Raw genomic sequence first — 16,925 nt, forward strand, 5'->3', positions numbered from 1 at the left:
CGAGTAAAGACGAGCATTTCAGGGGAAAAATTACTGAAATAACAATTAAAAGAACCGGGTGATTACTTTCCAATTGTTCTTTCAAAATTTTACAGCATCCTTTAAGTCGTCTTTAATCAACCATTCCTTTCTAATCACAAAATATATTTTGTTTATTTTCTACTATACTTTAATGAAAAATATATTTTCAATATTTGGCAACCTGTATCATCTGGCTATAATTTGCAAAATACAAAAAATTATTTATTTTTTTTTTGGTAATATTTTTCTTAATGCCCTCTTCCTTTACCGCTTCTTGGTCATTAACGCGCATTTCTTATATTTTTGTTTGACGTAAATCTCTAAATGCAAAACGATAAAAAAAAACAACAAAATATATACACGAAAAAGGTAAAAAAAAACAACCAAAAATTAAACTGGCTAATTGTGAAGGTCGTTTACGTGTATTTGCAATGTTTGAATTGAATTATTTTCCTTAATGAATGAAATGTTACTTTAAATTTCTCAAAGTGTATGATTTAAGTTGCAAGTTGTTTAAAAAGGTAACATTTTTAGGTGAGTAGTAAATACAACTCTGGTTTTAAATGCAACCTTGCTAGAGGTTTTCTTTTGTTTTGAAGTCAAGCTATAGGGGAAATATAAAGGTTAATTTGTAACCATTTCTTTAAATTTAAGATTACAGTCTGGTTTTTCTATCTTTCTCAGTGTGTTTTTAACACAAAACACTTTTTTGTTATAAAAAAATGAAAAATAAGCATGTTTTCTTTAAAATGTTGTGAAAAAACATGACATAAACATGTGATTTAATGCAAACAAATGAACTTTAAAATCACATGTTTTTGAAAAGTATTTGAAAAAATCTATTGTTATTTTTTTAATTTCAAAGTTATTTTATTCTATTAAAATTTAAAAAAATTTGTTTGTTATTTATTTAAAAAAAAAAAAAATAATAATTTATTTTTTTAATTATTATTTTCTTAGAATTAACATTTCTTAATCTTTATTATTATTTTTTTAAGATTTTCTAACGCCCACTCTTTAATTTTATTTTCATAAATAACAACCCGAAAATTAGCATAAAAATATTAAACAAAAAACTATGTTTTTTGAAACAATTTACCATCAAAATAATCCAATAAATAATTAAAAAAAAAAAAAAATCAAAATTTTTAAATTTTCTAAGGTATTTGTTACAAAAATAATACAAAAAACATTTTGTTTTAAATATAAATTTTCAAAATTGTTTTGTTTTTTTTTTTTTGTTATACCGCTTTAATTTTTACAAAAACATATGCCAAAATTTTAAATACAATTTTATTAGTTTCTTCCCCTTCATTTTCCTCTTCTTCTTAGTCTTATTTTTGTATACAAATAAACAAACAAAAAACACAAAGTGTTTTTAGCAGAAAAATAGCAGCAAAAACAAACAAAAAACGCAAATTAAAACTTTGCACTGCATTTGAAACAATGACGTATGAGTTACATGATTTTTTTTGTTTGAATTAATAATTACGTATACGTTTAGTGGGGAGAGAGCAAATAAGAAAAAGAGAAAATAAAATATTTAGGAAATTTAAAATATAAGATGTTTACAGTGATGCCAACTGTTTGGTAAAATAATAACAGCGTTATAGTGCTGCAAGGTGGGGATTGAAAATCGCAAACTAAACAAAAACAGAACTAGTACAGAACTAGAACAGAACTAGAACAGAACTAGAACAGAACTAGAACAAAACTAGAACAGAACTAGAACAGAACTAGAACAAAACTAGAACAAAACTAGAACAGAACTAGAACAGAACTAGAACAGAACTAGAACAGAACTAGAACAGAACTAGAACAGAACTAGAACAGAACTAGAACAGAACTAGAACAGAACTAGAACAGAACTAGAACAGAACTAGAACAGCACTAGAACAGATCTAGAACGGAACTAGAACAGAACTCGAACAGAACTAAAACGGAACTAGCACAGAACTAGAACAGAACTAGAACAGAACTAGAACAGAACAAGAGCAGAACTAGAACAGAACTAGAACAGAACTAGAACAGAACTAGAACTGAACTAGAACAGAACTAAAACAGAACTAGAACAGAACTAGAACAGAACTAGAACTGAACTGGAACAGAACTAGAACAGAACTAGAACAGAACTAGAACAGAACTAGAACAGAACTAGAACAGAACTAGAACAGAACTAGAACAGAACTAGAACAGAACTAGAACAGAACTAGAACAGAACTAGAACAGAACTAGAACAGAACTAGAACAGATCTAGAACAGAACTAGAACAGAACTAGAACAGAACTAGAACAGAACTAGAACAAAACTGGAACAGAACTAGAACAGAACTAGAACAGAACTAGAACAGAACTAGAACGGAACTAGAACTGAACTAGAACTGAACTAGAACTGAACTAGAACTGAACTAGAACTGAACTAGAACTGAACTAGAACAGAACTAGAATAGAACTAGAACAGAACTAATACAGAACTAGAACAGAACTAGAACAGAACTAGAACAGAACTAGAACAGAACTAGAACAGAACTAGAACAGAACTAGAACAGAACTAGAACAGAACTAGAACAGAACTAGAACAGAACTAGAACTGAACTAGAACAGAACTAGAACAGAACTAGAACAGAACTAGAACAGAACTAGAACAGAACTAGAACAGAACTAGAACAGAACTAGAACAGAACTAGAACAGAACTAGAACAGAACTAGAACAGAACTAGAACAGAACTAGAACAGAACTAGAACAGAACTAGAATAGAACTAGAACAGAACTAGACCATAACTAGAACAGAACTAGAACAGAACTAGAACAGAACTAGAACAGAACTAGAACAGAACTAGAACAGAACTAGAACAGAACTAGGACAGATCTAGAACAGAACTAGAACAGAACTAGAACTGAACTAGAACAGAACTAGAACAGAAACTAGAACAGAACTAGAACAGAACTAGAACAGAACTAGAACAGAACTAGGACAGAACTAGAACAGAACTAGAACAGAACTAGAACAGAACTAGAACAGAACTAGAACAGAACTAGAACAGAACTAGAACAGAACTAGAACAGAACTAGAACAGAACTAGAACAGAACTAGAACAGAACTAGAACAGAACTAGAACAGAACTAGAACAGAACTAGAACAGAACTAGAACAGAACTAGAACAGAACTAGAACAGAACTAGAACAGAACTAGAACAGAACTAGAACAGAACTAGAACAGAACTAGAACAGAACTAGAACAGAACTAGAACAGAACTAGAACAGAACTAGAACAGAACTAGAACAGAACTAGAACAGAACAGAACTAGAACAGAACTAGAACAGAACAGAACAGAACTAGAACAGAACTAGAACAGAACTAGAACAGAACTAGAACAGAACAGAACTAGAACAGAACTAGAACAAAACTAGAACAGAACTAGAACAGAACTAGAACAGAACTAGAACAGAACTAGAACAGAACTAGAACAGAACTAGAACAGAACAGAACAGAACTAGAACAGAACTAGAACAGAACTAGAACAGAACTAGAACAGAACTAGAACAGAACTAGAACAGAACTAAAACAGAACTAGAACAGAACTAGAACAGTACTAGAACAGAACTAGAATAGAACTAGAACAGAACTAGAACAAAACTAGAACAGAACTAGAACAGAACTAGAACAGAACTAGTACAGAACTAGAACAGAACTAGAACAGAACTAGAACAGAACTAGAACAGAACTAGAACAGAACTAGAACAGAACTAGAACAGAACTAGAACAGAACTAGAACAGAACTAGAACAGAACTAGAACAGAACTAGAACAGAACTAGAACAGAACTAGAACAGAACTAGAACAGAACTAGAACAGAACTAGAACAGAACTAGAAAAGAACTAGAACAGAACTAGAACAGAACTAGAACAGAACTAGAACAGAACTAGTACTGAACCAGAAAACTAGAAAAGAACGTAAAATTATTGACAGCACTGATTGTTGTTTATTTATCTTCATTTTCTTGCCATGTTTATCTCTCAAACATTACTGGTGTTGCCATATAAACAAATTTATCTCTATAGAATATACAGTGGCCATATGAATAGATTAATAATTACAGGGGAAATGTTTAACGGTTTTTTATATTATTAAATAAATATAGTTTCTTTGTTTTAACTTAAAAGAGTAATTGTAAAACTGCATACAAACCACTGAATGATAAAGTTATAAAAATACCACGAAAGTCGATGTAAAGTAAAAAACAGTGGAAATTACTATTTATTCTTTCTTATTTAATATAACTTGCAGTTTTTTCTAAACAATCTACTAATAGGTAATGCTAATGATTATACTATAATCTTTTATAGTATAATAATAATCTAATCCACTAACACTCAGATATTAAAAGAAAGAGAGGCAAAGAGTTTTTGAATTTATAATTTTATTTTATTATAATTTTGTGTTATTTTACTCATACAAATGAAAAAATTGAAAATAATTTCTAATTTCTCTATTATGGTTTTTTCCAATTTTTTTGTTGTTATTGCGGTGGATTTTGATTTGTTCATAAACAATTTTAGAGAATTTTCCTTAGTTTTTCTTAAGCATTTAAAGCGTTGACAACCAACTAAATAACGGGCGAAATATTTTTAAATAAAACAAATAAATAAAAAAAAACTAAAACGTTTCTAAACTAAATACTATAATTGCGGGTTTTTTCAGAAAAAAAAAAAACAAACTAAATTTATGAATAAAATTTTCTATAGTGTTGTTATTTTAAATAAAAATACTACATTGTTGTGTTAGAAACAAAAAAAAAAAAAAAAAAACAAAAAAAAAAAACAAATTTTCTTTATTATACAAAAACTAATTTAAATATAATAAATATTAATTAATATAAAGCAGAAAAAATTTAAAAATTTCCTTATAATAAATAAACGAAATTAATAAAATTTATTAAAATATTAACAAAAAATAACATCATAATTTACAGTGAGTGCTGTTGTTTTAATTTTAATATAATTATTAAGAAAAAAATTAATATTTTAAAAGTTATAAAATTTTTAAAAGTAAAATAAATTAATGAGAATAAATAAATATTAATTGCAATAATTTTCAAATAGTGAAAACAAGTATTGAATGAAAATTACCTGCTACTGTAATTATTGCTTAAAATGTAAGTTCTCTAGTTAATATAAAACTATTCGTTTAAATATATACTTTAGAAAAAAATAAAACTTTAATTTACACAGTTCAAGTTGTAATAAAACTTAAAGTCCATTTTTGCAAAAAAAAAAAAAAACAAACATAGTGTGTGAATAATCATGGAAATATGACTTTAAATAGCAAACTAGTTTTTTAAAATCTATCATTAATTGATTGGGGACTAAAATACAAATTACTTAAATACATTATATTACTTAACTAGTTCAGTGAACAAGAACTGATCTCGAACTGAACTGAAAGTTAATCAGAACTGATGTAGAATTAAGTAGACTATAGACTACATTATAGAACTACACTATAGGCTAGACTATAGACTACACTTTAGGCTACACTATAGGCTAGACTATATAATAGACTGTAGACTAGACTAGACTATAGACTAGACTATAGACTAGACTATGGACTAGACTATAGACTAGACTATAGACTAGACTATAGACTAGACTATAGACTAGACTATAGACTAGACTATAGACTAGACTATAGACTAGACTATAGACTAGACTATAGACTAGACTATAGACTAGACTATAGACTCGACTATAGACTAGATTATAGACTCGACTATAGACTAGACTATAGACTCGACTATAGACTAGACTATAGACTAGACTATAGACTAGACTATAGACTAGACTATAGACTAGACTATAGACTAGACTATAGACTAGACTATAGACTAGACTACAGACTAGACTACAGACTAGACTATAAACTAGACCAGACTTAATTAGATTTGAACTGGAACTGAACTGGAACTGAACTAGAACTGAACTAGAACTTAACTAGAACTGAACTAGAACTGAACTAGAACTGAACTAGAACTGAACTAGAACTGAACTAGAACTGAACTAGAACTGAACTAGAACTGAACTAGAACTGAACTAGAACTGCACTAGAACTGAACTAGAACTGAACTAGAACTGAACAAGAACTGAACTAGAACTAAACTAGAACTGAACTAGAACTGAACTAGAACTGAACTAGAACTGGACTAGAACTGAACTAGAACTGAACTAGAACTGAACTAGAACTGAACTAGAACTGAACTAGAACTGAACTAGAACTGAACTAGAACTGAACTAGAACTGAACTAGAACTGAACTAGAACTGAACTAGAACTGAACTAGAACAGAACTAGAACAGAACTAGAACAGAACTAGAACAGAACTAGAACAGAACTAGAACTGAACTAGAACTGAACTAGAACTGAACTAGAACTGAACTAGAACTGAACTAGAACTGAACTAGAACTGAACTAGAACGAACTAGAATTGAACTAAAACTGAACTAGACGGAACTAGAACAGAACTAGAACAGAACTAGAACAGAACTAGAACAGAACAGAACTAGAACAGAACAGAACTAGAACAGAACTAGAACAGAACTAGAACAGAACTAGAACAGAACTAGAACAGAACTAGAACAAAACTAGAACAGAACTAGAACAGAACTAAAACAGAACTAGAACAGAACTAGAACAGAACTAGAACAGAACTAGAACAGAACTAGAACAGAACTAGAATAGAACTAGAACAGAACTAGAACAGAACTAGAATAGAACTAGAACAGAACTAGAACAGAACTAGAACAGAACTAGAACGGAACTAGAACAGAACTAGAACAGAACTAGAACAGAACTAGAACAGAACTAGAACAGAACTAGAACAGAACTAGAACGGAACTAGAACAGAACTAGAACAGAACTAGAACAGAACTAGAACAGAACTAGAACAGAACTAGAACAGAACTAGAACAGAACTAGAACAGAACTAGAACAGAACTAGAACTAGAACTAAAACAGAACTAGAACAGAACTAGAACAGAACTAAACAGAACTAGAACAGAACTAGAACAGAACTAGAACAGAACTAGAACAGAACTAGAACAGAACTAGAACAGAACTAGAACAGAACTAGAACAGAACTAGAACAGAACTAGAACAGAACTAGAACAGAACTAGAAACAGAACTAGAACAGAACTAGAACAGAACTAGAACAGAACTAGAACAGAACTAGAACAGAACTAGAACAGAACTAGAACAGAACTAGAACAGAACTAGAACAGAACTAGAACAGAACTAGAACAGAACTAGAACAGAACTAGAACAGAACTAGAACAGAACTAGAACAGAACTAGAACAGAACTAGAACAGAACTAGAACAGAACTAGAACAGAACTAGAACAGAACTAGAACAGAACTAGAACAGAACTAGAACAGAACTAGAACAGAACTAGAACAGAACTAGAACAGAACTAGAACAGAACTAGAACAGAACTAGAACAGAACTAGAACAGACTAGAACAGAACTAGAACAGAACTAGAACAGAACTAGAACAGAACTAGAACAGAACTAGAATAGAACTAGAACAGAAACTAGAACAGAACTAGAACAGAACTAGAACAGAACTAGAACAGAACTAGAACAGAACTAGAACAGAACTAGAACAGAACTAGAACAGAACTAGAACAGAACTAGACTAGAACTAGAACAGAACTAGAACAGAACTAGAACGAACTAGAACAGAACTAGAACAGAACTAGAACAGAACTAGACAGAACTAGAACAGAACTAGAACAGAACTAGAAACAGAACTAGAACAGAACTAGAACGAACTAGACTAGAACTGGAACAAGAACAAGAACAGAACTAGAGGAATAGAAACTAAACAGAACTAGAACTAGAACAAGAATAGAACTGAACTAAAACTGAACTTTGAACTTGAATTTTCTATTTGGCCCCAAAAAAATCCTTGAACAAGTCATTGGTCTTTTTTTGTTAAACAAATTTAACTAAAATTTGTTTTAATCCTATTATTTGTCAAAATCTTTTTTTTATTATACTTGCATTATTAGTAATTTTCAAAAAGCTGAAAAAAATCTCAATAAACCACTTTTCTAATTAATAATTTTGCATCATTGCTTTTAAATAAATAACTGCACACACATACACACCCACCTTCAACCTGCACATGATTGGCGCAGTTTGATTTTCTTTTAATATATTTTTTTTTTTTTCTTTTTAACAAAATTTAATTTTTATAAATACATAAATAAGAGAAAATCAACGAAATTTTCGTATTGTTTTGTTGTGGTGTCATAAATATTTTTAAATTCACTTGTCATTTGTTTATAATTTTCTTGTTGTTGCAAAAAAAATTGTTCTTCTTTTTTTTGAAAATAATTTTTTAAATATTTTGTTCTTGTTGTTGGTTTTTGTTTTATGTTGTAGTTGTTTCTAGCGAAAATGAAAACAAATTAGTGTCTGCTCTAATTCTGGAAAATGAAATAATTTTTTTTTTGGTTTGATTTCGTTTTCAAATAAATTATTTAATTTTTTGTTTTTGTATTTTTTTTTTTTTTAGTTTAAAAAATAAATAAATAAAAAACAAACATCAAAATAAATTGTAGGGCTTCTTAAACATACTTATTTCACAATAACTGTTAATTTAATTAAGAAGAAAAGTTTCCAAAAGATAGGGTTAGTTCTTGAGGGATTAAAGACTTCATATATTTAAAATAAGATTATTTGGCAAATAATTTGTTTAAGATTTGTTAATAACGAACTAATTCAGTTCTAGGTGAGTTCTAGTTCAGTTCCAGTTCAGTTCTAGTTTAGTTCTAGTTCAGTTCTAGTTCAGTTCTAGATCAGTTCTAGTTCAGTTCTTGTTCAGTTCTAGTTCAGTTCTAGTTCAGTTCTAGTTCAGTTCTAGTTCAGTTCTAGTTCTAGTTCTAGTTCTGATCTGTTCTGTTCTGTTCTGTTCTTTCTGTCTAGTTCTGTTCTGTTCTAGTTCTGTTCTAGTTCTGTTCTAGCTCAGTTCTAGTTCGGTTCTAGTTTAGTTGTAGCTAAGTTCTATTTTAGATCTAGTTTAGTTCTAGTTCTGTTCTAGTTCTGTTCTTGTTCTGTTCTTGTTCTGTTCTAGTTCTGTTCTAGTTCTGTTCTAGTTCTGTTCTAGTTCTGTTCTAGTTCTGTTCTAGTTCTGTTCTAGTTCTGTTCTAGTTCTGTTCTAGTTCTGTTCTAGTTCTGTTCTAGCTCTGTTCTAGTTCTGTTCTAGTTCTGTTCTAGTTCTGTTCTAGTTCTGTTCTAGTTCTGTTCTAGTTCTGTTCTAGTTCTGTTCTAGTTCTGTTCTAGTTCTGTTCTAGTTCTGTTCTAGTTCTGTTCTAGTTCTGTTCTAGTTCTGTTCTAGTTCTGTTCTAATTCTGTTCTATTTCTGTTCTGGTTTGTTCTAGTTCTGTTCTAATTCTGTTCTAGTTCTGTTCTAGTTCTGTTCTAGTTCTGTTCTAGTTCTGTTCTAGTTCTGTTCTAGTTCTGTTCTAGTTCTGTTCTAGTTCTGTTCTAGTTCTAGTTCTGTTCTAGTTCTGTTCTAGTTCTGTTCTAGTTCTGTTCTAGTTCTGTTCTAGTTCTGTTCTAGTTCTGTTCTAGTTCTGTTCTAGTTCTGTTCTAGTTCTGTTCTAGTTCTGTTCTAGTTCTGTTCTAGTTCTGTTCTAGTTCTGTTCTAGTTCTGTTCTAGTTCTGTTCTAGTTCTGTTCTAGTTCTGTTCTAGTTCTGTTCTAGTTCTGTTCTAATTCTGTTCTATTTCTGTTCTGGTTTTGTTCTAGTTCTGTTCTAATTCTGTTCTAGTTCTGTTCTAGTTCTGTTCTAGTTCTGTTCAGTTTGTTCTAGTTCTGTTCTAGTTCTGTTCTAGTTCTGTTCTAGTTCTGTTCTAGTTCTGTTCTAGTTCTGTTCTAGTTCTGTTCTAGTTCTGTCTAGTTCTGTTCTAGTTCTGTTCTAGTTCTGTTCTAGTTCTGTTCTAGTTCTGTTCTAGTTCTGTTCTAGTTCTGTTCTAGTTCTGTTCTAGTTCTGTTCTAGTTCTGTTCTAGTTCTGTTCTAGTTCTGTTCTAGTTCTGTTCTAGTTCTGTTCTAGTTCTGTTCTAGTTCTGTTCTAGTTCTGTTCTAGTTCTGTTCTAGTTCTGTTCTAGTTCTGTTCTAGTTCTGTTCTAGTTCTTTCTAGTTCTGTTCTAGTTCTGTTCTAGTTCTGTTCTAGTTCTGTTCTAGTTCTGTTCTAGTTCTGTTCTAGTTCTGTGTTCTAGTTCTGTTCTAGTTCTGTTCTAGTTCTGTTCTAGTTCTGTTCTAGTTCTGTTCTAGTTTGTTCTAGTTTTGTTCTAGTTTTGTTCTAGTTCTGTGTTCTAGTTCTGTTCTGTTCTAGTTCTGTTCTAGTTCTGTTCTAGTTCTGTTCTAGTTCTGTTCTAGTTCTGTTCTAGTTCTGTTCTAGTTCTGTTCTAGTTCTGTTGTAGTTCTGTTCTAATTCTGCTCCAGTTCTCTTTTAGTTCAGTTTTAGTTTAGTTCGAATTTTAATTTATCTTTAACAAATATTAAAACTTTTATTATTTATTAATAATATTATTTCTCTTATTCTAGGTTTGCGCTTTTGTTAAATGATGGCAAAAGATGGCGGCTAAACCACCAAAGCCGCCAGGAAATTTTTTAAAATGTTTACTAACTCAACACAATATAAATAAGAATCAACAGCAACACAACAACGAAGACGACGACATAGAAGGCAACAGTAGTGAATCGCAATTTCTAACGAATTCAACAACTTCTGCAACAGCAAGTAACTCCACAGATAGTAATTCTAATACGGCAGCAATAGCAGCCAATAAAAAACAAAATTGTAATTGTAGCAATATTAGTATAATGCACTTATTTCATGAAATGAAACAAGAATTTCCCACTATACCCGATACAATTGTAGCTCAATGTGTTAATGAAAATTGTCATCAACGTGAAAATTGTATACAAATGTTAAGGAATGAATTGGAATTGAATCCAATACCGGCTCAAAGTTATCCTGCCAAAGTTTTGCATCCACCAAATAATAATAATAATTGTAATAACGCGACGGGACAAAAACCACCATTACAACAGAAACCTTTGGTAGGGCAACAGAAACCGCCATTGAAACCCATAAAACCCATACGAACAGCACCATTACAACCACCACCAACAACAACAACAGCAGCAGCAGCTGTTCAACAAAGTAATAATAATAATACCAATACAACAACAAATAAACCTTTGGTTGTTGAAAATCTAGATAATATTGTTAATGGTGGTAATGTTGGCACGGGTGGTGGTGAAGTTTCGGGGAATATAATTGACTCGAATGATATGCCCACTAAGATTACACCTCAATATAAACAAACCATTTCAACAACAACAAATACCGTTAATTCAACAACAAATGAGGTGAATAATAATACGAATAACGTTTGCGTTGGTATTGAGGGAGAGTCGGTTGAGAGAAATTTACCACGACAAAGACCCACGACTCTCAATTTAAATTCGCAATTGCAAAAACAACAGCAAGAACAGAGACAACGTTTAAATGTGCAATTACAGCAACGCTTTCAAGAACAACGAAACAGACAACTACAGCAACCACAAAATCCTATAATAATAACAAAACCTTTACGAAAAGCTCCCCTACCACCCATTGCCCCCAAACCCTCACAATATCATATCAATCACACTAACACTAATAGTTTTTTAAATGATTCTTCTTCACTCTCATCGAATCATACAACGACAAGTCCACTATCGGAATCGGAAATTTCTGTTAGTGTATCATTATCTACACCTTCGCCTACATCATCGCCGAACTCAACAACAACTCACCACCAACAACATTTGCAAACAAAATCACCCATTCGACATCGTTCAGTCATTACTTTACAACCGGAGCCGCCATACACGCGTGATTTTCTCTATACGCCTGTCTCGTTGCCAACATCGACGACAACACCATCATCACCGTCCTTGGCAGCGCCTTCGTCTACAGCAATACAAACAACTGCTACCCAATCTTCTTCATCGGCTACCTCTTCGCCCACAGCCTCTGTAACTGGTTCGCAAAAAGTTTTACCTCTGTTAATCTCACTTTACGACCGCCTGTCTCACCCACGGGCGCCAATTCTGCTCTACAACCCTCTACCATAGATATAACTGCGGTCCTGGTTTTTCCGGTGCCAGTGGTGGTGGTAAAAGTCTTCATTATTCCAGTACTTCATATGATGCCCGTTTGGGTTATCAGCAAAATTTTCAAATAACGGTCACCGACGAGGGTGGTGTTTTCAGTGCTTGCCGTTTGCGTCCCCAGCAGCAGCAGCAGCACCAACGCCTTCTTAATCAAGTAAATATTAGTAAAGAAAATCAATATGATGCACATTTCCATAATGAAAACCTAACTAATCACCATAATTATATAAATTCTTTTTTTGAATGCTGAACAAAAACAACAACAGCAGCAACAATTGCAACTGCAACAGCAATTTCACAATAATAACGTGGTGGCTTTACAGCAAAACATACAAAATCAAATACAATCACCCAACAATCAACAGCACGGTATAGGTGGAGGTGTAAATACATCATCTGGTTTTGGCGGCAGTGGTGGTATTTCAGGAAATATAAGTGGCAATATGTGTTTACCACCACAACAGGCGATGGATGGTATGTTTTATTTTATTTCAACTTGTTCTGTTTTTATTTTATAATATATATTTTTAAATGTTTTTTTGTTTATTTTAAATTACACGGTTTGACAAAAATTTACAATATAGCCGGGAGATAGAAATGAAGTAGAATTAGAACTGAACTAAAACAGAACTAGATTAGAACAGAACTAGAATAGAATAGAACTAGAATAGAACAGAACTAGAACAGAACTAGAACAGAACTTGAACAGAACTAGAACAGAACTAGAACTACAACAGAACTAGAAACAGAACTAGAAAAGAACTAGAACAGAACTAGAACAGAACTGGAACAGAACTAGAACAGAACAGAACTAAAACAGAACCAGAACAGAACTGGAACAGAACTAAAACAGAACTAGTACAGACTATAGACTAGTCTAGACTATAGACTAGTTTAGACTATAGACTAGTCTAGACTCTAGACTATTCAAGCCTTAGACTAGTCTAGACTATAGACTAGTCTAGACTATAGACTAGTCTAGGACTATAGACTAGTCTAGACTATAGACTAGACTATAGGCTAGACTATAGACTAGACTATGGACTAGAATATAGGCTGAGAACTATAGACTAGACTATAGATAGACTATAGACTAGACTATAGACTAGACTGTAGACTAGACTGTAGACTAGACTGTAGACTAGACTATAGACTAGACTATAGACTAGAACTATAGACTAGACTATAGACTAGACTATAGACTAGACTATAGACTAGACTATAGACTAGACTATAGACTAGACTATAGACTAGACTATAGACTAGACTATAGACTAGACTAGACTATAGACTAGACTATAGACTAGACTATAGACTAGACTATAGACTAGACTATAGACTAGACTATAGACTAGACTATAGACTAGACTATAGACTAGACTATAGACTAGACTATAGACTAGACTATAGACTAGACTATAGACTAGACTATAGACTAGACTATAGACTAGACTATAGACTAGACTATAGACTAGACTATAGACTAGACTATAGACTAGACTATAGACTAGACTATAGACTAGACTATAGACTAGACTATAGACTAGACTATACTAGACTATAGACTAGACTAGACTATAGACTAGACTAGACTATAGACTAGACTATAGACTAGACTATAGACTAGACTATAGACTAGACTATAGACTAGACTAGACTATAGACTAGACTATAGACTAGACTATAGAAGACTAGACTTTAGACTAGACTATAGACTAGACTATAGACTAGACTATAGACTAGACTATAGACTAGACTATAGACTAGACTATAGACTAGACTATAGACTAGACTATAGACTAGACTATAGACTAGACTATAGACTAGACTATAGACTAGACTATAGACTAGACTATAGACTAGACTAGACTATAGACTAGACTATAGACTAGACTATAGACTAGACTATAGACTAGACTATAGACTAGACTATAGCTAGACTATAGACTAGACTATAGACTAGACTATAGACTAGACTATAGACTAGACTATAGACTAGACTATAGACTAGACTATAGACTAGACTATAGACTAGACTATAGACTAGACTATAGACTAGACTATAGACTAGACTATAGACTAGACTATAGACTAGACTATAGACTAGACTATAGACTAGACTATAGACTAGACTATAGACTAGACTATAGACTAGACTATAGACTAGACTATAGACTAGACTAGACTATAGACTAGACTAGACTATAGACTAGACTATAGAACTAGACTATAGACTCTAGACTATAGACGAGACTATAGACTAGACTATAGACTAGACCTATAGACTAGACTATAGACTAGACTATAGACTAGACTATAGACTAGACTATAGACTAGACTATAGACTAGACTATAGACGAGACTAGACTACTAGACTAGACTATAGACTAGACTATAGACTAGACTATAGACTAGACTATAGACTAGACTATAGACTAAACTATAGACTAGACTATAGACTAGACCTATAGACTAGACTATAGACTAGACTATAGACTAGACTATAGACTAGACTATAGACTAGACTATAGACTAGACTATAGACTAGACTATAGACTAGACTATAGACTAGACTATAGACTAGACTATAGACTAGAACTATAGACTAGACTATAGACTAGACTATAGACTAGACTATAGACTAGACTATAGACTAGACTATAGACTAGACTAGACTAGACTATACTAGACTATAGACTAGACTATAGACTAGACTATAGACTAGACTATAGACTAGACTATAGACAGACTATAGACTATACTAGACTAGACTAGACTAGACCTAGACTAGACTATAGACTAGACTATACTAGACTATAGACTAGATAGACTAGACTATAGACTGACTATAGACTAGACTATAGACTAGACTATATACTAGACTATAGACTAGACTATAGACTAGACTATAGACTAGACTATAGACTAGACTATAGACTAGACTATAGACTAGACTATAGACTAGACTATAGACTAGACTATAGACTAGACTATAGACTAGACTATAGACTAGACTATAGACTAGACTATAGACTAGACTATAGACTAACTATAGACTAGACTATAGACTAGACTATAGACTAGACTATAGACTAGACTATAGACTAGACTATAGACTAGACTATAGACTAGACTATAGACTAGACTATAGACTACTATAGACTAGACTATAGACTAGACTATAGACTAGACTATAGACTAGACTATAGACTAGACTATAGACTAGACTATAGACTAGACTATAGACTAGACTATAGACTAGACTATAGACTAGACTATAGACTAGACTATAGACTAGACTATAGACTAGACTATAGACTAGACTATAGACTAGACTATAGACTAGACTATAGACTAGACTATAGACTAGACTATAGACTAGACTATAGACTACTATAGACTAGACTATAGACTAGACTATAGACTAGACTATAGACTAACTATAGACTAGACTATAGACTAGACTATAGACTAGACTATAGACTAGACTATAGACTAGACTATAGACTAGACTATAGACTAGACTATAGACTAGACTATAGACTAGACTATAGACTAGACTATAGACTAGACTATAGACTAGACTATAGACTAGACTATAGACTAGACTATAGACTACTATAGACTAGACTATAGACTAGACTAGACTAGACTAGACTAGACTATAGACTAGACTAGACTAGACTATAGACTAGACTAGACTATAGACTAGACTAGACTATAGACTAGACTAGACTAGACTATAGACTAGACTATAGACCAGACCAGAGATTAGACTAGAGACTAGACTATAGACTAGACTATAGGCTAGACTATAGACTAGACTAGACTAGACTAGAGTAGACTATAGACTAGAGTAGACTATAGACTAGACTATAGACCTAGACTATAGACTAGACTAGAGACTAGACTATAGACTAAACTAGAGACTAGACTATAGACTAGACTATAGACTAGACTATAGGCTAGACTATAGGCTAGACTATAGGCTAGACTATAGACTAGAATATAGGCTAGACTATAGGCTAGACTATAGACTAGAATATAGACTAGAGACTAGACTATAGACTAGACTATAGACTAGAATACAGACTAGACTATAGACTAGACTATGGATTAGACTTTAAACTACACTATAGACTACACTGTAGGCTAGACTATAGACTACACCTTCAGACTATACTATAGGCTAGACTATAAACCAGACTATGGACTAAATTTCATCATATTTGTTTTTGCTAAAATTTCAAACTTTGTTGTCTAGTGTATATTGCCTTTTCGTTTTTGTATTGCGTATTAATATTAAACATACGTAATTCCCTAAAAGTCACAAATATTTCAAGTCTTTTGTCTTTGTTGCTAAAAAGAAAACACACTCTTATATTGATTAATTTTTTCGCAACATTTATTTACAATGCTATGGCAGAAAATGTTTAGTTCATATTTTATTTTTTATTGATTCCGTCATAATAAAGATAGGAATGTAATACTGGTGGAAATGTAAACATTAATAAAATAATAGTAAAGACATAAAAATAATATTAAGTAAACAAAAGAAATAAATAATAGTATGCAATAACAAAGAAGTAAAGATTTTTTCAATTGCCTTTACAAAATGTTGCCCTTTTGCTGTCCTAGTTGCATTTTTTTTTCTAAAAACTAAAGTTTAAATTGGAAA

The 16,925-nt window shown here is 32.0% G+C and overlaps 1 protein-coding gene across 1 annotated transcript in view; it reads left to right on the forward strand.

Moving 5' to 3' along the window:
• The window catches only part of LOC119611039 (dual specificity protein kinase splA-like), a 52,048-nt gene that overhangs the window by 19,011 nt on the left and 16,112 nt on the right, over positions 1-16,925 (forward strand). Inside the window, 4 exon segments of the mRNA XM_037966496.1 lie at positions 10,628-12,107; positions 12,110-12,214; positions 12,217-12,401; positions 12,514-12,721. Of these exon segments, the coding sequence (XP_037822424.1) occupies positions 10,658-12,107; positions 12,110-12,214; positions 12,217-12,401; positions 12,514-12,721 (1,948 nt within the window). The 5' untranslated portion in view covers positions 10,628-10,657.

The sequence above is a fragment of the Lucilia sericata genome, unplaced genomic scaffold (genome assembly GCF_015586225.1).
Source record: "Lucilia sericata isolate MDLA Ls3-8-SP2 unplaced genomic scaffold, ASM1558622v1 Contig001343F_arrow, whole genome shotgun sequence".
Classification (NCBI taxonomy): domain Eukaryota; kingdom Metazoa; phylum Arthropoda; class Insecta; order Diptera; family Calliphoridae; genus Lucilia; species Lucilia sericata.